At 30.0% G+C, this 23,374-nt stretch overlaps 1 protein-coding gene across 1 annotated transcript in view; it reads right to left on the bottom strand.

Annotated features, from left to right (window-relative positions):
- The window catches only part of LOC136980224 (uncharacterized), a 68,398-nt gene that overhangs the window by 34,267 nt on the left and 10,757 nt on the right, over positions 1-23,374 (bottom strand). Inside the window, exons 2-5 of the mRNA XM_067276317.1 lie at positions 15,916-16,034; positions 7,449-7,593; positions 7,275-7,381; positions 6,490-6,599 (exon numbers count right to left, since the gene is read on the bottom strand). Of these exons, the coding sequence (XP_067132418.1) occupies positions 6,490-6,599; positions 7,275-7,381; positions 7,449-7,593; positions 15,916-16,034 (481 nt within the window). The remainder of the gene's footprint in view (positions 1-6,489; positions 6,600-7,274; positions 7,382-7,448; positions 7,594-15,915; positions 16,035-23,374) is intronic.

Raw genomic sequence — 23,374 nt, 5'->3', positions numbered from 1 at the left:
ATTTTCTGCTGATTTTTCACACACAATTAAGCTACAAATAATTTTCATTTGTCAAATTTCATGATTCTAAAAAAATCCTGTAATTTCTGTATACCTACCAAATTTCAAGATCATACATTGTTTACTTTACGAAATATTGTTTTGTTTACAGAAAAACATCTTATGGAAGCCCTTCAAACTTTGTGATATCACCAATGCAAAGTGAATTCAGCTGGAAATAAATAACAGAAAGGCTGAGGTGTTTCTCAGAAAGACCAGAAAATTTTTCTTTTTTTTATATTTTTGAGCACAAAACCACAAAAATCTTTAAATCATTGACGTTCATAGTGCCCTAGACTCTTATAGAGAAGCATTTAAGATCATAAAAACTTGAAGACCATGCATGTCATTACATCATGTTTAGCTGACAAACATCAATGATGTCATAACTACATATTGCAGCAATCATGAAAGACCTCCATGACATCATTTTTGACGATGTCAGGTAACTGAAATTGACATCGGAATGGAAAATTTCTGCTTTTTTCATGTGATTATGTGACAATAAAGAAAAATTGTATGTGCTTGCATACATAAGGCAGTGATTTTCTACAGCAGAATTTTGAAAACTTGTAATAAATATATGTTTTACTGCAATTTTTACACAGTCAGACGGATAGCATGTAGCATGAGGATCTCACAGAAGCATAGCTAAGTAAGTCAATTTGGTAAAAAATGAACATGAAAAACTAGTGTTTATGGAAAATTACCACTGTTGCATGTGATCATAGGTAAAATATATTTTAATCATGTGAAGCCCACCATTTCCTACTATTAATATATTATATATATATATATATATATTAGTGTGTGTGTGTGTGTGTGTATTTGTGAATTGTTATTTAAATTACCTGTATAATTTTAGTTTTAATCACTTTATTTTAATCCTTTTGCTAATAATGTATTTGCTTTAATTAATCAGTTAGAAATTTTATTGTATTTTAAACTCTATGTTTATTTTATATCCTTTTCTTGTTCTGTCTGGTTGTATAAAGAACAACATTTAGCTATCAGACAGGACAACCTTTGGACCCACATCTCCAAGATGCATATGTAAACGTGACACCAAGATTGTTTACCTATCAACCAATGTTATAAACAGGGTTCCTACTCAAATTTTTGTTTTGAATTCCCTGACTTTCCCTGACCAACTTTGTCCAAATTCCCTGACCCTCACATTTCTTACAGTGTGGAATATCAACATAATAAAACAGCATTTTATTTACTGCGAACATCGAGTATATCTATCCCTCTTTTTGCCTAGTTGTATGTTTCAAAGACTGCCACATTAAAAAAATACAGTATGCATACATCCTGTAGAAAAATGTATGATAGAATCCACAACTTTAATGTAATGGAAAAATAAGCAATTTACAAATGAAACATGAGCTTTTTATTTTATCATCATTTATCATTATTATTTGTATGTAAATCTAGTAAATACAAGATAGCATAAAATCAACAAACAGTATTCTTTGATATACAAATAGTACTGTACTGTACTTAAAAATTGTCTTTTCAAACAATGAAAAATTCAACTCCAATCCAAATGATCGATCTTGAGAGCTGCACTGTCTTGACTATTTCTCAAGTTTCTATAAAAAAATTTTTACTCATTCCTTTTTTTTCATCTAATAATTTAATTTTTTTACGTTTTTCTATTTTAGTGAGACTTGTATTCCTATGACGTCATAGTATTACGAAAATTAGGATTCTTAAAATGTATAGAATTTAAATAAAATAAAATAAATACACTCAAACCTGTTTTTGTGCGGTGAATAGGGCACACACACAAAAAAAAAAAAAAAAAAAAAAAAAAAAAAAAAAAAAAATCGCAGGAAACTTCACGAGTGGCTATAAAAAATAGTTTTCGCAACACAAAAAGTATTTTTTTTATGCGGTGAATGGGGACCACATAAAAAAAATCTCACGTGGAAAATAACTCAAAATCGTACGAAATAACTAGGAATTGCTTTTTTAACTCCTTGGGCCTTTTTCTGCAATCTCTAATGGGGGAAAAATCCTCTAAGAAGTTTATTTTTTATATTAATTATTTCCACTTAAATACGAATCTAACATTTAAAAAATTTGCCGGGAAATAATTCCCGCGAAATAAACACCCTCCCAAAAAGTGGTTTTACAGAAAAACTATATAAAAAGTTAAAAGTAATCGTTAAAAAATACTTTTATTTGATAAATATAGCTGCAGGAAGTGTTATTCTTTCATTTAACAAGGCCTGAAATTTCACACCTGCAGTCTACATTTAACACAATATTTCTGATTTTTATGCTATTAAAATACGAGGGGACCGAAAAAAAGGTAAGAGAAAAAAATTTTACTTAATAAAAAATGAAAAAAACTTGATGTCATAGAAAACATCCAATAGAGTTTTAAGAAATTTTACAGAAGTCAATTATGTTCCAATTTGATTGAAATTTTCATATACCGCACAAAAACAGGTTTGAGTGTACAGAAATAAACATCAAACGAAATTACAATTATATGTTAATAAAATATAGAAGTTCAGGCATAGAATCTAACTACAAATCTTTTTCTTTTGCAACATAACTATAAAAATTGTTTTGTTGTTGTTTCGCACAAAAGATAATCAAATTTATTTTAATTTTTTAGTAATTTAATTAATTTTTTAAAAATTTACCAGCTTTTTAAATTTATAATTAATTATAAGCAAGTTAACATTGGTTAAACTATCGGATTACCTAGTTGATTTTCAAAACGATAACTACAGTATATCTATTACAAGTATGATGCCTAAATTTGCCAAAATCAGTGGATATTTGTTACCCAACATCATTTCTGTTAAACTAATTATTAAACTATGTATTGAAGTTGCGGGAATAAACAGGAGAGGGGAGAAATACGCTTGCAGTACAGTTCTTTTCAAGGAAAGTTGTAACAACAAATATAAAAAACTACTAGTCGGCGCCAGCATTTTACTGTAAATGTCGGGTAGCTATTTATAATTTTTTATGTTGTATAGTAATGTTTTAAACGTGAAAAACAATTAAATCACGGATTTTTACTGATCTATTTAGCTATTTTGAAGTGAACAATCTAATAAATTACGATTTCAAGTTTTAAAAGTTTGTAAACTAATTTTTAATTAGTTATTTTTTATTCTAATTAACAAATTCATCTTTTTATAATCGCTGAATTATTAAAATTAAAAATTAAACACTATTACATAATAGTAGTTTATCCTGTTATTAATCCACAAGTGTAAAATTATATGGCTTCAGAATGGTGAAAAGAGCCATTTCAGATTAAAAACGGATTCTGGTATATTTTCTTATTAAAGATTGCAGCATTACTTCTTGCCGCCTGCAGATGGCTACGCTTATTCAGCCATATTCAGCAAACGAAATCGACGAGGCAGTTAAGGAGACAAATTACCTGACTTTCCGTGACTTTTTCCGAAATTAATTAAAATCCCTGACTTTCCCTGATTTTCCCTGACTTTCCAGGTGCGTAGGAACCCTGTATAAAAGAAATTCGCTTATTTTTCTGATTTTAAGAACCCCTTTTTTTATTTTAAATCGATATTACCGAAAATTTAATTTAGAGAAACAAATTAAAATAAAAAAATTTATCAATTAAATGTTATAAATCTCACAATGTGCAAAGGAAAAAAACCCTCTTCCTTCCCACCACCCAGTCTCCAGGTTGACCTCTAGATCAATAGAGAACAGCAATCAAATATTGCTAAAAGTCAACAATTGTTATGATGTTTAGACTTATATCATAAACTTGGTCAAAATAGTCAAAAATTAATGATGGAAAACTGTCAGTTGATTAAAATTATGAGGTAAGGAGAGTCATAACACTGAGGGAAAGTATCAACAATCTGACCAAACTGTCCAGTTTGTAACATCCCTTATCAGCCGTACCTGGACTATGAACGCTTGAACTATGAACTAGTAAATTGAGCATCACATGATAACTCTCCCCACGCTAAAAATGATAAAAAGGGGGTCACACCCTGTCATCGGGGACAGGAGCGGACATAGGAGGTTTTCAGTACCATATTCCCAGTAGATCATGGATGGACTGGTGAATTGACCGGACATGAGTGGAAAGACCTAAAAGGAAGAAGAGAACAAGGAGAGAAAGTGAAGAAAAAAGAGAAGACAACTCTTTTCCTGATATGTTGTGAGTCGCACAGTTCAAATACTCCCCATTAGGTACCCCCCTTGTTTTATAGATAAAAGTAGGTCAATTTCCTAAATCTGATTTTATAATTTTGTTCAGAACTTTGTTCTTGTTAAAAAACTCTGTATTTGTCTCCTGAGAGGCTCATTCCTGGACTTTGGAGTGACTCTTACCCTCATGCCTTAACTATTTGTTTTTTTTTTTTTTGGTCTCAATTGGAGGTGTGTCCGACAAAACACACCTGGTGGCAGGACCCTACCCTAAACTTGAGTAATCAAATTTTTGACACCCCAGGTATCCCACAATCGCATCATTTATTATTCAACTTATTTTTGGTTTTAAAAAATTTTTTCAATTAAAAATGTAAGTGATATAAATAATTATTTACACTTATAAAGAATTATATAACATATATACGTAATTGTAAACATTTATAGAAGATATTCTATGCTGAGTGTTCAATAATTTCATTCTATCAATTTGAGATATTACTTTAGTCAAAACTTTCTAAATCCATCTGACAAGTGAAAAGTAAACTAGCAAGCACAAAAATACTTCAAACAATGTTATATAAATAAAATTGATTCTATTTATAAGGTTTATCCCTGCTAACTCAGACTAATAAGGACTACAAAAGTCTAAGTTTTCTCTGATGATACGGAAAGAAAAAAAGTAGATTTACAGTACGGTAATTTATCATCATCAGTTCTATACAGAAGTTTTACTGAGCTTTATTAAGTTATACCACTAAATTTATTAAGGGAAATGAACTCATAAAATTTCGTGATAACACAGTATACAGCAATATACAGTCTTTAGTAACTTACCAACTTATCTATATAATGCATGGTATTGCAAAGACTACTGGATATTAAAACACTTGTTAATTACTCATTAATTGTAATTGTTTTTTTATTGAGAAATATAAAATTATTGTAAAATTTTCAAAAAAATTTGTCCAAGTTGTGCAAAGTCAGAATTAATGGTGATTTACTGTAAACTTAATTCTGTTTTTATACGGTTTTTTTACACAATTTGTTTTGATTTAACATAATCCAATAAATTTTCTTTTTTAAAAATCTCCATTTATCAATAATATTAATTTTAAGGGAAAACATTCACATTTCTTTTTCCAGAAAATCAACTTTTAAAAATTTCTTAGAATTTGCACTTAAGGCTGCTGCATCCCTCAAGTAAATTTTGAGATTTAGCTGTATTTTACAACTTATTTGAACATGTTTAGTGAAATTAGTATTTCATTCTGATTTTATCCCTTGCTGAAAAAGCAGCTAGAAAAAAAATTTAAAGTTTAATGATTTGTTTGTATAATTGTTTCTTTTAATACAGAAGATTTTGTATGCCATTTGGTATGCCAATTATAAAAGTTGAATAAAAATAAAATTTGCATGAATTTGCATGTTCTATTCCTATGTTTTCAGCTTTGAATCTGATGATCATCATTGCAGTTGAAAATGTTAGTTACCATTAAATTTCTGCTGGATGTTTATAGGTTTGCTTTGTTATCCAGTTTGATTCTTTCTTTGCATGACTTAAAAATAGATTTTAAATACAAGTTTATATGAAGATTGGAGTTTGAGTCCTAGTCCAACTTCACAGTCCTGGTTCCTTGAATATAAAAATAAAATGCTAGATCATTTGCAAAGAAGAAATTCAGCAGCTATGATTACTCCCACTTTCATCTTGGTGTATCAAGAGATACACCAAGAAAACATAGATCAGAAATGTTTCTTTCAGCCATGATTTTATTTGTACATTTTTATCAAAACCTTATTTTTCAACATATTTCTCTTTTCCATATTTGCAAGCTTCTACTGTATTATTTCATATTTATATTGAAATTATTATATAATCTATTGACAGAGATAAAAAATATATATATATTTATGTTTTATTTATATATTTGTAATCATTTTAAAATATTAACTCTCAAATAAAAGAAACTGAAGAATTAATGCTTTAATGAATATATCTAACATTATAATATAAGCATTACATCATTAGCTTCAATTAAGGTTTTTGTTTTCAAACACAAAAACTGATTGTTAAATCAATGTTTTTTCAGTTTTGTGTTTTCATATTTACTGCTCATAATGTTTGAAATTAACACGATTATATTCATTTCATAATATTCTCGTCCGAGTCCAAAGATCAATTAATCCATTATAAATATGGTTGATTATGCATAAATCAAAAATATTTCAATGAAATTTTTCAGTAAAATAATTCATCAGCTTTTATCATCAATAATAAATACTTACCATCTCTGTTCTGTTTATCTTTTAATGTCATACAATCACTACATTGCTGAAGAGAAGGCTGTGCTGTTATTGTTAAGTAACACTGAACTGCATCTTGGACAGAAGAAGTGCTACAATTGAAGAAATAAAAACATCAGGGTTATATAAATTAATATTTATGTCACCTGCACTAATTCTAAAGTTTAAACAACTCAAAATCTGGAATCCTTCAGCTCTGAAAAACTAAAAATGAATTACAATTCATTTTCAACTTAGTTTCAAAGAATTGACCAGCTATTAGATGTGCTAAAGAAATGAACAAGAATAAGTTTCTTGTTACCTTATTTAGACTTCTTATACAATTTTTCTTAAATCTGACCTTTTCTCATAAGGAAAATGACTGGCATATTACTGCTAAAGTAAGTTTTTTTTTTATTCTCTTTCTTTCAATGTATGTTATTTTATCCATTCATTTTACTTTATCATCTAATCCTTACAGAGAAAAGTGATATTAGCTCTCATTTAAAATCATACCCTAAAGAAAAGTTTTGATCAGTTTGGTATTTAAATCACTAATATTTTCTCTTCTTTGAGACTGGATAGTAGTTTCCTACATCCAGTTTTTCTGATAGGTTGATAAAATCAATATCTCATGTCATGTTTATTTAGGATTGATTAAAATATTTCAGATTAAAAAGCTTTAAAAAGTAATAAATTTTAAATAAGTATGAGGAATTATAATTATGAAGATTAACCTAAAAACAAGTAACAAATTATTCTAATTTAAATTTAAAAATTATACTCACCAACAACCGTATATCAATATATTTTCTTCATCCATAGGCCACTGACAAACCACAATTCTTAAATCCTGGTTAATTTCATTTTCTCCAAACAGGCGTACTTCTGACATCTTAAAAATCATAATTTAAATTTAAATATTAAAACTAAAAAGAAATCTCAAATTTATACATACATACTTTCTTCAAAGGGCGATATGGCATAAAATGCCACCAATGTAGTTGATATATATAACAAGGTGCTGATGTATTCACATCAACCTCAACTTGAACAGTATATGACAACAGAAAATGGCCATCCCTTGTGAATCCAAGAAATACATGCCTATTTAATAATAATAATAAAAAATAGCAAGTGTTTTAATAAAATAATTAGCATATTAATTTGAAATATCAGTTAGTAGTAATTAACAAATTCATTGATAAGGTCAATCATCTCAAATACAGAAACGTTTTCATAGATTAAAACTCAACTGATATAACTGATTGATTTAAATCACTTCTTTCAAGAGTAACAACATATGTTTGCAATCAATTAAAAGAATCAATGTTCTATAATAAGAGATTTTCTTAACTAAATTTTAATATAGAGAAATAAAACTAATATTCTGTAAAATAAACGATTTATGTTGCATTAATTTTCAGAAGTATCAACCATGTGCTACTTGAAAAATAGTTCTGGTAAAAAACGCACCATGTATTAAATGTAAACATTTACCCTAGTTCTCATATGACTTTAGTATAAAATCTTCATTAACAGAGTAAAGCCATTCTTTCACATCTTTGATGATCATCAACTAATTTTTTCCCCATAAGATGCATTTTTAAGTGATTGAAGAAATCTATTAATGCAAGATCTAGATATTTATGAATAAAATACTATGGCTTACTTTATGTTAAATACAAAATCTTTAGTGTTGATGTTTGTGCTCATATTAAAGCAGCAAATTAAAACTTAATTTACAGTAAAGACAATGGAAATTGCATCAACTATGATATATATGAAACACTCAACAGGTGTGCAAAGTAGCATATTTAAGCTGCAGTTGCAATTTGTAATAACAACATATGTAGTAAAGAGAAGAGGTTTTGCCAAAAAGTGCATTTTATTCCTACTACTATAATCAAAAAGTATCAAGAATGATTTATTTAAACTGCATGCATGCAAGAGGGTGCTGACATTGTTCTTTTGTCGTCGTTAGGTATGACTTTCATTAACATCTAACAGCAATCAAGTCATCATCTGTTTTCATTTGCAAATAAATGCTTGTTTTGTGTGTAAAAAATTTTTGCACCAGTGATTTTTCAAAATGCTGAGTATAATTGGGCAAAAAGCATGCATTAAATTTTGTTTTCACAATGGAATTACTGCTACAAAAATGTTAGAATGCAAAAAGCCTTTGGTAATGATAGTCTACCAAAAACAAGAGTTTGACTAGTACAAGATGTTCAAGATAAGTAGAGAACATGTTGAAGACGAACCAGAGTAACCATCCACTGATGAACAACATGTCACTCAAGTCAGAGATTTAGTGCTCAATGATCATCATTTAACAATTAGGCATTATTAAATATGTTCCAGTATCATTTGGATATTAGTGAGGTTGCAGCCAAAGTTATATCATGTGAACATCGAATGCCTCTTACAAGATAGCGGCGCTTGACATTCGATATTCACATTTTGGAGATGAAAATTTCGACCACAACCTCACTATTGTCAAGCAATTTTAAAAGATAATTTGGGCTTGCGACATACTGCTTTTCAAGCCATCCCGAAAAACATTGAATTTTTCTCTAAAAATGTGTTCGAGTGGTTAAAAGAAATGCTTTCTCAAAGCAAACTGTTCTTAAAATACATCATTATGAGTGATGAAACATGGATCTCTGCTTTTGACACCAAAACAGCTCAATAGTCGAGTGAACAGTGCTCAAAATGTGAAGCGAGATCAAAAAGACCACAGTCCAAAATCAAGGTCAAGGGTATTTTCTTCAACTGTCATGGTGATGTCCATCATGAATTCTTCTGACTGGCCAAACTGTCAATAAAGAATATTCATTCTTTTTACCTCTTTGTCTTTAATGTTTTATTTTTTTGTTTTTATATTGTCTATTTAAACTGTGTTTATTAATAGGACTTATTATACTGGTGTGGTTTCTGGTTAGCAAAGAGAGGAAGTCTTAGTCAAAATTGAAAACAAAATAGTTTTATTTTCACCTGTACACTCTTTTTGCATGTTTTGGACCTATAGGTTCCTCTTTAGCAGATTTACAACATTCTATAACAATTGTATAAAAACTTTTAAAAAATGATATTACTCTCAACAATATAAGTACATTAAAAAAACTCAAAGCCTGATAATATATAGATACGTAGCCAAACGATCACCTTAAATACTGACCCGGGCCAGTTCTTTTCTTCCAGATGATTATAAATTATTTAAATTATAATCATTAATTTAGATAAAAGATGGCACCTAATGTCTACCTCTAGCAGCAAATTATTTAGTATTAATTATTAAAACTAGCAGATTTAGAGCCTGAGTATTTAAGGCATTCATTTGGCTATGTATCTATACCCAACAATATTTGAGATAAGATAAAGATTAGTTACATCAACTCTTAAAATTTTCATTTAAAACATACAAAAAACCATGTAATGTAAATAAAACTATCAATTATCATTCACACATTCCAGAAACTATAAAAAAGAATACATACATTATGGCTTTAAAAAACATATATACAAGAACGTCCAATAATATTGAACTTGAAATTAAATTAAAAGAATTAGAATCTAAGTTTATTCTGAATGATTACCCCAGGAAGAATTTAAAAATTTGGCATGAACAATATTATAAAAATAGATTTAACACAAAATATAAGAAAGATAAAAAGTATAAAGCATTTCCATATATTAAAAAGATTTATAATAATTGTAATAAAATCCTAAAAAAGGACAACATTATTTCGGCCCCTTCTTTGACCAACAAAATTTCACATAATGTTTATAATGCCACGGGAAAAAAATATAAAAATATTGATAAACTTAAAAAAAATAAGGGTGTCGTACGTAAGATCAACTGTAATGGTCAAACCCAATAGATTATATAGGTAAGACAGGCCGAATTTTAGAGTTAAGAATTAAGGAACAAGGCCACTGTAAGGGTAAAAGATAATAATTCTCTGTGGTTTAATCATATAAAAGATAGTAACTGCCAAATAGATAGAAATAATGTTAAAATTCTCCATTCCTCCATTCCGAAAAAACACTTATAAATGTAAATTTAAAGAACACATTGAAATTATGAAATATATGGGTGAAAATATAGTCAACATTTTGAGCAGCATGCAAATAGATCCTCAATGGTACAGCCTAATAGTGGGCGCTACAATCAAAAAAATTCCCCACAACGTCCGAGTCAAACTATAATGCAACATATAGTGTATTGTGTGTCGAGAAACAATAATTAATGTCGGTATGTATTTCTGTATAGTTTTACTTAGTAAACCAATTTAAATACTACTATAATTACAGTTGATTACCCTATTACGGTTGAGATAAAAATGTTTCTTCGGAATTTTTTGTGAATTTTTAGGATGTTTTAATGTAACAAGATATACACCTACTTTAAAGGTATGGTTATTAAAAAATGTAATTTCATTTGTGTTGTATAGAATTATGTTTACACCAACTTTTATTGTTTAGTTTTAAGGTATTCTCATTGTCATATTTACTTAATAAGGAATGCTACCTGATAAAAAATACAAAAGTGTCATTGGTGTAAGGAAGGATAGATTATTGTAAGAAAACCTTGTAACCTTATTTGGTATGATAAAAATTTTAAAATAATGTTAATTAAAAGATATATTCTATGCGCGTTATATTGTGTTATGTTACTGATAGTTCTCAATTTCTTAGTATAGCACTGAAGAGGGGCTTAAAGATTAAATAAGCCTGAAATGCATATGTAACCTGTATCTTCAATAACGGATGTTCCTGACCTAACGGCTGTAAGATAGTCTACTGGAATTTGTGGTTTTCAAATTAAAGAGACTTATGTACAAACGAACGAATAAACAGCTACCATTACAGAAAATTGAAAATATAAGTAATTTTTTTATCTTATCTCAAATATTGTCAGGTGTAATAACATTGTTTAAAACTTTTTATACAATTGTTATAGAATGTTGTAAACCTGCTGAAGAAGGGACTACTGGTCTGAAACACACACACAGAGTGTACATGTGAAAATAAAGATATTTTGTTTTACCTTTTGACTAAGACTTTCTCTCTCTGCTAATCAGAAACTATACCAGTATAATAAGTCCAATTTATAAACAAGGTCCAAGCAAATGATATAAAAACAAAACTGTCAACAAAGCATTATTTGAGCATTTTGAGTCATTTGCATGAAGCAATTTGCAGAAAACAATTTGATTTATGGCAAGAAAACTCATGGCTTTTGCACAGTAATATAATGCACTTGCTCACAATGCTTTTGTTCAAGAATTTCTGGCCAAAATTTCTACAAATACAGTTCCACAAACTCCATGGTCATCTGATATGCACAATGTGACTTTTTTCTGCTTCCTCGACTAAAATTTCCACTTCATAGTTACTGTTTTGAGTCAACTAATGTCAAAAAACAAAATTCATTGCAAATCCTGAAGGGATTTCATGAAAATAACTTTAAAGCATATTTCACAAATTGGAAAAAACATAGCAAAAGTGCATTGGAGTGGAAGGTAATTACTTTGAAGGGAACAAAATAAGTTTTGATGAATAAGCTCAAATCTTGCAGTTTATTGAACCATTTCTGATACTTTTTGATCACAAAGGTATAATTCTACATTGAACTTAATTGTTACTTACACAATATAGATGAGATTGTGGTGTACATAACTCGTCTATATTGTTAACGACCACTGTCACAAGAATTTGCAGTTCACAGTTATGGAATGAAAAGGGTTTACAGTATAACTAGGCCTGAAAACAAATATATTCATCCCAGGATTATTTAACATGATTAAACAGTAATGACCACAAAAAAAAAAAAAAGGATTAAATTGACCCAAAAAATTTTTGTAAGTCCTTGTCTCGTAGATGGCACCTGTTGTTTGATTGCCAACTATAAGATAATTTTTTACTGCCAACTATGAATCATGATTCTAAAGTTTCTTTAGAAATTATTTTTTTTAAGATGAAAATATAACTAAAGACCAGGCTAAACATCATCTTATTTAATTTTTTTCACAATTTTTTTTAATTTTACCTAGTTATACATAATGCACATACTGAATAACTATAAAATGAATAAAACACACTTTTAATAATCCAGCAAATAAATATTAGCAACATAAAAACGTTTTCAACCATTTTTAACGATCCTCTTCAGTTAATATAAAATAGAATATCAAAACAGAACGTAAATATGAAAATAAGGTTCTGAGATAAAAATTTAAATAACGGAAAAAGTAATTGTGGTCGTTAAAATAAACAAACACAGAAATAATATAAATTAAGCTGAAAATGTCACTTTATAAAATAAAACCAAAATAAACAAGTCTCTTAATAACATTAATTTTTGTAAAAGAACTGCCATGTGGTAGCTAATGTATCTGCATCCCTATGGTTGATGCAACCAGTTCTCTTGTGTGTTTTAAAGATCTCTAACCTTTCAAGATGTTTTATTGTGTGTAAATTTGTTGTTGGTCTAATTATTGCTGCTTGATCCCAATGGACTTGAATGTCTTGCTGTCTTGTGTAAGCTAACAGCATGGTGTTGTTTCGGTTCTTATTAATCGTATATTTATGCTCCTGTAGATGCTGCTGCAAGTTGCACATCGTGCCGCCTACAGACAAGATCAAAATCAAAATGCTGGTCGTGTAATGGTATAGAGTAGATTCCTGTGGCTGAATTCCAGTAATATCATTTCTTATCGTTTCCTAAGAGCTTGAAAACTGTAGAATTGCGTCAATATACCACTTGGAAATTATTAGTCTTGGCCGTCTTTTTATGTATTTGCCTTAAAAATGAGATATAATTTAAAACTATCCTGTGTTTTTGGTCCACCTTAGCATGTTCTTATTTTGTTGTTTGGAAGGTTGCAATTAGTTTCTCTATGATTTTCCTTCAGTATCTTTGTTGTTCTGCAATTCTTAGTAACAGAGCTAAATTACATTCTATGTTTTTTATGTTTGTATAAACTGTTCTTATCCAGGACCTAAAGGCTGCCAACTTAATGTGATGCAGATCGATCGATTTATGCAGGATTAAAGTGGGTTTTCATGGGATTAAAATGTTTTATTCATATTTTACCTAGTTATTGTAATTTAAGACTTCATGAGGCCTTTTGTGATGTGATGAAATTATTCTAAACTTTTAAGACTGACTGTAGGTGCAACATCTCTTTACAAGGGTGGAAACTTCAAGGGTTGAAAGCTTATTGTTTTTGTCTAGAAACTTCACTTTTTATAGCAGAGAATTTTTAGGATCCTTGTTAAGCAAAGATGAGTTCGTATTCATAAGTTATCCCCTCATCTTTTCTCTGTAGGTTTTAATAGTAACAAACACTAGTATATAATCTTTGTCAGTATAAACACAGACTATATTGTTCAGTTTGCACTAACTTCTGGTTTTGTTAACTGCTACTGTATTGTCATCTCAGATTTTTCTTTCTTATGTGCATAAATATCTTGTAAGTCTGGTATAGAACACTATGGCAATGCCTTATGGGACATTAAGAATCTCCACAAAATAATAAGCAAAACGTTACAGCAATGGGCACTTATTAAAGAAGTACAACTTTTCTGGAAATACTATTATCATAAAAAGCTGGGTAGGTAAGCATATTATAATAGACAGTACCACATTTATCTTTTTTGCATGCAAAGTTAATGTAATTCATACCCTTGTTGGACAGTAGATGGACTGACATTCAAGACACTCAAGATTACAGCACTTTTGTTCAAAGGACCCTAGCTAGCTTTTTTTTTTATAAGTGACGAAGTCACAAGAGTGAAATATATTTGGTTCCAGGTCAGAGTAGGATGGCCAGGAGCTTATGTTTTATACTATATTGCTTTATTGAATTATTAATAAGTATTAAATAATAATACTTTATTTATTTCATTAATTTAGATTTTACTTCAGTTTTATTTTATTTAATACTTTTTGTTCTTTTATTTTATCAATTTTTTTTATATTTATAATTTTTTGTTAATTTTAAATTTAAAAATGTTTAAAAGTTTTTTTTAAAAGTTTAAATCATTATATTCAATGTATTCATTCTAAAGCACTTGGAAAATTTTCTAGCTGACGATCTAAAACATTTCAGAATAAAAATTTCTCTTGGTTCCTGAATTTAGCATTTTTCCCTAATAATTTTGATTATGGTGCCAAGTATAAATTTTTTTCTGTTAAAACTGACTGAAAATGTTAGTCAAGTAAAGAATTTGCCCTGTTTAAAGATGTTTCTTAACAATAATAAATGTTAGAAATCTGCAGTTGACATAAGATATTTAATACTATTATCATTTTATATTAAGATGTGTATTAAACCTAAATATCTTTCAATACATTAAATAATTTGATTTTTGAAAGTTTTCAGTATCATGCATGTTGTTTTTACAGTAACTAAATATATTAAAATATTCAACTGTGCTTGCTTACATGTATAATTTTTTCTTAAAAGTAACATTTCAAGTTCAAGGTTTAAATTAAGTTGATTCAAGTTAACAAGTTCAAACTATTTTATAATATAAACCAAAAATATATTTCTGTTTTCTGTCTGATGGTATAAACCAGGTGTGTCAAATTCATTGAAACAATAGACCATTTTGTAACTGGAAAGTTCCACGTGGGCCACATCACATTTACAAATTTTCCTAAAATCATAATTTGGAGTGAGAATGCACGAATGTAGTTAGGGCAATTAAAACACATTATGTAGTTCAGTGAATTCAGCTCAACAATGTATAATTGCTATAGTATTGCTTTTATTTAAATATTTATTTTATTTAATGTACTGTACATATTATACTAAAATTAATTGTTTTTACAGAAAACTTGCCAGCACTATCTTCCTCCTACTAGTTTTCCAATATGTGGATTCAAAGACTGAGAACAAACAATCTTCATTATGGCAGATAAACGTTTATCAGTTAATCTTGGTCTGTAAGCTGTTTTATTTAATTTCAAAGCATTGTGGCCGTGAGCCATGAAAAATCACATTGGGGCCTCGTGTAGCCTGTGGGCCGCCAGTTTGACACCCCTGGTATAAACATCATCATCTATACTGAGATACAATAACATAATGTGCAGAAACGTCTAAAAGTACATAAATTGCAATAAAGATTTCTGCAGTTTCTGCAATACTTAATACAAGAAAAATGTATTATTACTATTTTCTTAAAGAAAGTATTATATATTGAATTTATTTTCTCGGATATATTCAAAAACATTTATGAACATCAACTTTATTGTAAATTTATTCAAATCAATTATTAACAAATAAAATGAAAATTGCAAATTAAGAGTTTTCATCCAACAATACAGTGAAAACTGAGAATATATTATAAGTTTTCAATAACTATATAATAATTTATGTATGTTATATATTTATAAATATAAAAATAACAACTTACCCAGCATGAAGAATAGATTCTCCAACCAACTCTCTTAAAGGAAAGACAAGTCTACGAGGTAATTTATGAAAAAGTTTAACATTAGATGAAAAATTATGTTTCTTCAAACACCCTCTGATCTAATAAAAGAAACAAGATTATTTCTTTCAGACAGAAAAAACAGAAAATCTGTAAAAGTAAAAATGTAACATGTATAGTAGGGTCTTGTTTTATACAGAATTTATATTATATATGCAGGTTTATGTTTTCACAGATGTTCAAAAGGGTTAACCCATTCTTAAGTCAACAAATCATGGCTCTCTGTTAAAACGCAGTTAAAACACAGTTAAAACGCACGTGAACACACACAAAACGTAAACAAGTCACAAACAGTCACAAAGATGGCGCTGGACAATTGCGCATGCTCAGGACGTCACTCGTGATGTCGACATGAAACCTCTCTATAAGCTGTCTGTAACAATTAAAATTACCATATGGATGCCTTGCAGTTTGGCCCACTCTATGCCCCTTCACTACACATGCTTCCAGAAGTCGTTACACCAGAAATAAAATTACCATATATTTATGCAGCTTATAAAAGGAACCTCCATTTTAGCAAAAAGTATTTAATGTATTTAAGTCAACCTCTACCATTGGCATTTGGTACTGATTTTTATTTTACTATACTCTGTTTCAAAACAAGTAAAATTAGAATGCACAATATTATTCATCAGGAAAAATAAGAGTTTAGAAGTCATTTACGATTAAAATATTCTACATGTAAAAGCAGCTTAGCCATAACAAAAATAATGTGTTTAATTAAATATCATCATATTTATTCAAGATTTGGTTAGCATATAAAATACGCACCCACAGCCGTTAAAAAAGGGCTACAAACAAGTGGCGCAATCTCTTGCACCAACTAGTAAATAAATATAATTTAGAATATTTTGTACCCTTAACGGCTGTGGGTGTGTATTTTATATTTTCCTATACTAAAAGGGTTTTGTGGGTGTTTATTTGTGATTTGGTTAGCTAGAGGTTATTTAAAAAATGCATTTATTATTGTTTAAATACATTAACTTTTTGTGGCATGTTTTCGATATAAGGAGTGCATTATATTCATTAACTTTTTTCAAATTTAGATATCTCTAAAACCAAGGGCACAATAGATTCAATGATGCATTAGAATGAAGAAAACAGTGTGATTTCTCATTTCACACTAAGTAAATGTTGGTCCCATTTATAGATTATTTTGCTGCTGGCTACAAGATACTAGCTACTTAAATAAGTAATTCAGCTTTGTGAAGGACTTATCAAACATATTTTTTTAAAATCTAAATTAGACTTAAATTAATCATACAAGTTACATAGTTCATAGCAAGTTACATACACTTGAAAATTTTGTTCAACTGTCAACTGTCATCTTGGTGTATGTGATGAAAGCATTGGTAGAATTTATATCAAGCAAGGCAAAGCTTGATATAAATTCTTTTTAAGTAAAACAAAACCTTACTCATCAACAAGTGAATTTATTTTTACAAAACTTAAGCAAAATTATGTATTTTTTGTATTATGCCAAAAGTTAAAAAAATCAAATATAAACATCTACCGAAGCCCAATGATTAGCAAATAGACACTCACAATTGCCATAAATAATCGGGCTATAATTTGGATATAATAATTATGAATTACAAATAAATTTGGCACTAGAGGGAGGCATTAGGCACCATCTCGTATTAAATTTAATCATTATAATATTTAATTAATTAATTTAGAATACACTGGAAGAAAAGAATCGGCCCAAAGCAGAACTCGAACCTGCAACTCCAGCTTACTGTACAGACATGTTGCCAGATATGCTATCCGGACCTTTGGTCCGATCTCCTCTTCCAGTATATATAAGCCTAATGTATAACCATCGACGGTTAATATGGTGCCAACTGGGGACACGCCCTCAGCCAGAAACATCCACTTATGACACCCAGTCGGCATTAGGCATCATCTTGTATTAAATTTAATAATTATAATATTTAAGAAACACTGGAGTGCATATACTGGAAGAGGAGATCGGACCTTTGGTCTGATCTCTGCACAGTAAGCGAGAGTTGCAGGTTTGAGTCCTGCTTTGGGCCGATTCTTTTCTTCCAGTTTATTCTAAATTCATTAATAAATATTATAATGATTAAATTTAATACGAGATGGTGCCTAATGCCTCCCTCTAGTGCCAAATTTATTTGTAATTCATAATTATTATTTCCAAATTATATTTATGGCAATTGTGGGTGTCTATTAGTAAAATATCAGTTAATCTACTTCCATCTTTTAGTTCTACTTATGATATAAAAAGTCATCCATTCCAATGAGTTCATTTTGAAATTTCTGAGAGACTACATATAATGTTGTAACTATCCAATAGGATTTCCTGTGTTATTACTAGATAAACTTGGGCAAATTATACACTGCATACCATTACCTAATCATAATAAAATTTTATCCCATTGTCACAGTTTCTTTACATTTCTCCAGGTAACACTGGAGTGCATAAGCAAGTAAATACAGTAAATATTTTTGAAGTCTTAATAGTTATTATATAAAAGTTAAACTGAAGATAGTAGTGAGGTTGAGGCCGAAGTTTAAAACACTAAAACATGTATGTCGGATGTCCAGTGCCACTTTCCTGTAAGCCTAGAAGTTTGACAATGGCATTTGGAACGTCAAGCATGATTCCACTGACTTTCCAAACACCATTGTCAAACTTCTAGGCTTACAGGAAAGCTGCGTGGAATGTCCAATGTACACGTTTTCGTGTTTAAAACTTTGGCCTCAACTTCGTTAGTTACAAAACTAATATAAATTTTTTAAAGATTTTAAATGTTATTTTTCATAAAAATGAATATAAGATAAACTTTCCATTGGATATTACTATTATAATAGAGAGGTTGAGGTGCATGTATTCAGCCCAAAATGTGAATGGCGGATGACGAGTGTCACCATCTGGCAATTCTATATGGTTGATAATGGCGTTCGCTACGTCTAGAATGGCAAGTAGACGATCGGCTTAAACTGTTTCATTTTTTTGTGTTTGTGGTTAAAATTATGATGTATTTTATTAAAATAATGATTATTTAAGTATTTATGAATAATATTGTAAAGAAACAGACGATTTTAATCCAGAAATTATTTAATTATACAATTTTTTAGCAAGTGATCTGAAGTGCCTATAGAATTTACATATATTTATCTTCATAATAGCTTATCTTAAGGTACGTTTGTTCTTCCACGGCATCTTCTACCATCAACAGCATAATACTTTTGTAAATTTTCTAAAAATTAATTTCCTGAGCTGCTTTCAAATTTACATAAGCCACAACTTCCCTTGACAAAAGTATGAGATAGTCCTATAGTATGGCAGGAGAATTAAAAATAATTATCTAGTGTTATTAAACATCCTATAAATACTTTTAAACAGTTTAGTTTGTTTATTTACCTTTGCTGATAACCCTTGATGTTAAATGTATCTGCCATTTTTTCAACAAATTTCCCGTGAGTCAATGCGCAACGTTTACTGAGTCATGTAATGTTGTGAACAAGCACAACAAGGTCTTTTACTTGGATTTAAAACATCAAACGTGTACTTCTGCTTGCTGTACAAGTTTAACGTTTGTACTTGTGCCTCAATCTCTCCAATTCTTTTGAGAAAATTGTCTATGATATATAAATTACAGACAGATTATTGACTGATCTTTGAAAAAAAAATCTAAAGGATGCTCCAGAGATACAAACCAAATTATTCTTACTATTGATATTAATACTGAGTAATCACCTGAATTTTTAAAGCATTTGATATTTTTGACTTTCAAATGCATTATAACATATTGCTATGATGAAATTTTATGAATTTTATCATCTTGAATGTGTACTTGCCACCTGTAAATGTTTTAAAATTTCTAACATTTAACACAGTTTTCTGCTTTCTTGGAAATTCAAAACCGAACATTACATTTTGATCTCCAAGAAAGCAGATAACTGTTTGTGTTATGGATATAACAGAAATCATTTTGATTCTAATATTTAATTATTATTATTATTATGTATAATAAATTTATTTCTAAGAATCATTGCATTTATTTCTTTCATATAACAATCATTCAATAATTTTTTTGGTTTTATTTTTTCCCCAGAACACTTCCAGAAATGGAAATCCCAATACCGAGGAGTTACACTAGGTGAATGAAAATTACACAGAATATTTATCTACATGATTTATTACACTGATATGAATTTTGAGACTATAACTCACAAAATGAACATGCACCACATCATGAAAGTTGAATGTCATCTATCTCAATACCCACTGTAGTCAAGTGCCACATTGAATACAGGCAGCCATATGTGCACACATTTGATTATAGACATGTTATATGTTATCCTGTGGAATGGCACCTTTAGAGTCAGATCTGCAATGATTATTGCTGGTTGCAGATGAGCCTGAATTCATCAACCAATCATGTCACAAATATGTATTAAAAATCTTGAGAACAGAAGCTGCTAAATATATTAACCTTTACATACAATATCAAATTCATTGTTGCTATTCTTTTGAATTATATTGGTACACAGAATAAACACTTCAGTTTTTTTCCTTGAATAATCATCAATTTGGACCACTCAAAATTGTAAAATGATATAATTTGCACCTTGCTGATGAGAGAGACCAACACCATGCTTACAGAAAACGAGGGAGTGATCATTTGCACACTTCCTACCAGTAAGCAAGCATTTGAATTTCTGCCAGAAAATGTCACTTCAAGCTCAATGAAGGAGTCAAATTTGATGCTGGAAGAACAATGTATGTAAGGGAGATTGGCTAACCACATATGATTTAAGGTATTGTATTCGTCCATAAGACAAGAATCAGCATTTTTGATTTTTACAGAATATTTGATCAAAAGCGAGTAATTTTGAGGTTAAAAACTTAAGACTCTCTCAGAATTGTAATATTTCATGATTTTTATTTTCAGTTTAGAGGAAAATTCTATAGGGAGAATAGAAGGGGCTGATAGTTAAAAAAGCTATTGGAGCTATTGGAGAACCTGAGTTAATAGTGAGAAAGGTTGAAAAAAAGTGATATAGCAGTTCAAAAGTATGATTAAACTCGGATCATTTGAAAGAAAGAAATTATTAATAAAGTAACTAAAGAATTCTCAGATAGTGATTATAGATTAAATTAGTTAAATAGCAAGAATTGAGTAGAGTTCACTTTTTTAGACTGAAAATAGAGGATGATACAAGTTGAATATCTACAGAAAAGACTCATATAGATCAATATATATATATATATATATATATTCCAGAAGATTCCAGAGATCAGTATCAGTATAGAGAAGCAGTGTTTCATTAATAAAGAGACATTTGCAGATTTGCACTTTGTAAAGACTAAGTCCTTAAACAAGGAGTAAGAATATATAGGTAGCTTCTTTTCACACTTTCCTATCTCCCTGTGTTTCCTCTTCTACCTAACTTCTTACTTTCCTAATTTCTTTTTTCCGTTTCTTACAGGGTTAAGTCTGTGTTATAACGGATAGCCCTTCTTATCTTTAACATCAAATCAAATCAAGTAAGAATATACAAAGAAAGTGATGGTTAACCATGGGTTTGGAAAAAGTTTTAGGAGTTAGTGTAAAGAATTAAGAATGGACGAAAGAAAAAGAAGCAGAAAGCTGACAGAAGAAACATTCCTAGGGAGAAACTGGTTCCAATGCACTATATCCAAGGTCTGTCCAGAAAGTTTATAAACTACAGACAGAAGTTGTTTGCATTTATCTAGAACAGTGGTTCCCAACCTTTTTTCGACCAGGGACCACTTTGATTTCATTGTTGTTAGCAGGGACCACAAGGTTTAAGAAAAATAAACTGTGTCAATCTAAAAATAAACTTTAATGAAAACTTTTAACATAAGTAATCGTTAAACTCGAGTAACTTGCTTTAACAGTACTATTATAATAGAAAACATAACATTTTTAGTAAAAATTAAATTCAGTTTGTATCAATGTGGGAATAATAATTTAAAATGAATAAAAGTTTTAAATCTTTCGCGGACCATATTTTAGCTCTTGTGGACCACTGGTGGTCCGCGGACCACTGGTTGGGAACCGCTGATCTAGAAGCTAGTCAGTTTTGTCACCATAGAAGTAGTCTCCTCCTGAGTCTATGTACTTTGTTTGTTAAGTTATGGCAATGCAACACTTGGGCAATCTACCTAGGGAGGATGCCTTCTGGGAAGTCTTTTTAAGGAAATCTGGCCCGTATTTAGGCGTTACAGACAGAGAGAAAACCCGGAAAACTCCACATGGCCAGCCTGTCCAAGTGAGGCACAAACCCACGACCGAACTCCCAGTGTTCAGGGAACAAAGACCGCTTGGCAGGTGAGTCGAGCCTATGTACCAAATTTGCCATAAAAATAATGGTTCTTGAAATGCTCCTTTTGGGATTATGTGCAGCTCTGCTAGTAAATATGCATTTACAAAAACATTCCATCACCTTCAGATGGTATTCCTTATTTACGGTCTTCCCTTCTGGAAGAAATTCCTGTTGAATGACACCATCAGAATTGAACAAAACAGCAAGCAAGACATCCACATTCAACCAAACTTGTCTCACCTTTTTCGGTCACGGTAAAAATTTTTCCACCATGATAACTGATATTTTGTTTTCATGCTCACATTCAACCAAACTTGTCTCACCTTTTTCGGTCACGGTAAAAATTTTTCCACCATGATAACTGATATTTTGTTTTCATGTCATACCCATAGACCCATGTCTCATCCCCAGTGATGACATTTTTCATGAAATTTTTATCTGACCAAACCTGTCTCGGAACTCTTCCCTCAATTGCACTCACAGTAAGAAAATCACAAAATACAATCAACATGTGTTTACACAAATCAGTGATTCTCAATCTTCTTTTCATCACGGTGCACTTTTAAAAATTTAAAAATTTGGCAGCACACACAATTACTTTGGTAAGTACCGCAAGATAACCAGTGACATCATTACAGTGATTTTCAAATGCAGTTGGTTACTTAGGTCACATTTTCTAAACGCCTTGGTAACTACAGGCAGCTACCAGTAACACAGGTTTACAATTTCCAAACGCGTCCTAGGAAGGTAGAACCGATTGAACTACTTTGTCTGACGTCACTTATGTATGAGTATTCGCAATGACGGAAACTTCAAAAATTTTGCAACACACTAAAGTGCTATGGCAGAGTGATTGAGAATCACTGACACAAATGAACATTACAAATGAATACAGAACAAAACTGCTTTTGGCAGATAGTACAAAAATGTTGCTGGTAGAGAGTTGTGCAAGCTGCATTCAGATTAAATTATCAGTTGGTGTGCAAATTAAAAAGTTTGCAAACTTTTCCCAACAGGCTTCATACATTGTTTGAAAGGCAACATATATAATAAAATG

Source organism: Centruroides vittatus, unplaced genomic scaffold (assembly GCF_030686945.1).
Source record: "Centruroides vittatus isolate TY-2023 unplaced genomic scaffold, ASM3068694v2 contig_1159, whole genome shotgun sequence".
Classification (NCBI taxonomy): domain Eukaryota; kingdom Metazoa; phylum Arthropoda; class Arachnida; order Scorpiones; family Buthidae; genus Centruroides; species Centruroides vittatus.
The sequence above is the reverse complement of the archived record's forward strand: the minus strand, read 5'-3'. Positions and strand labels throughout refer to the sequence as shown.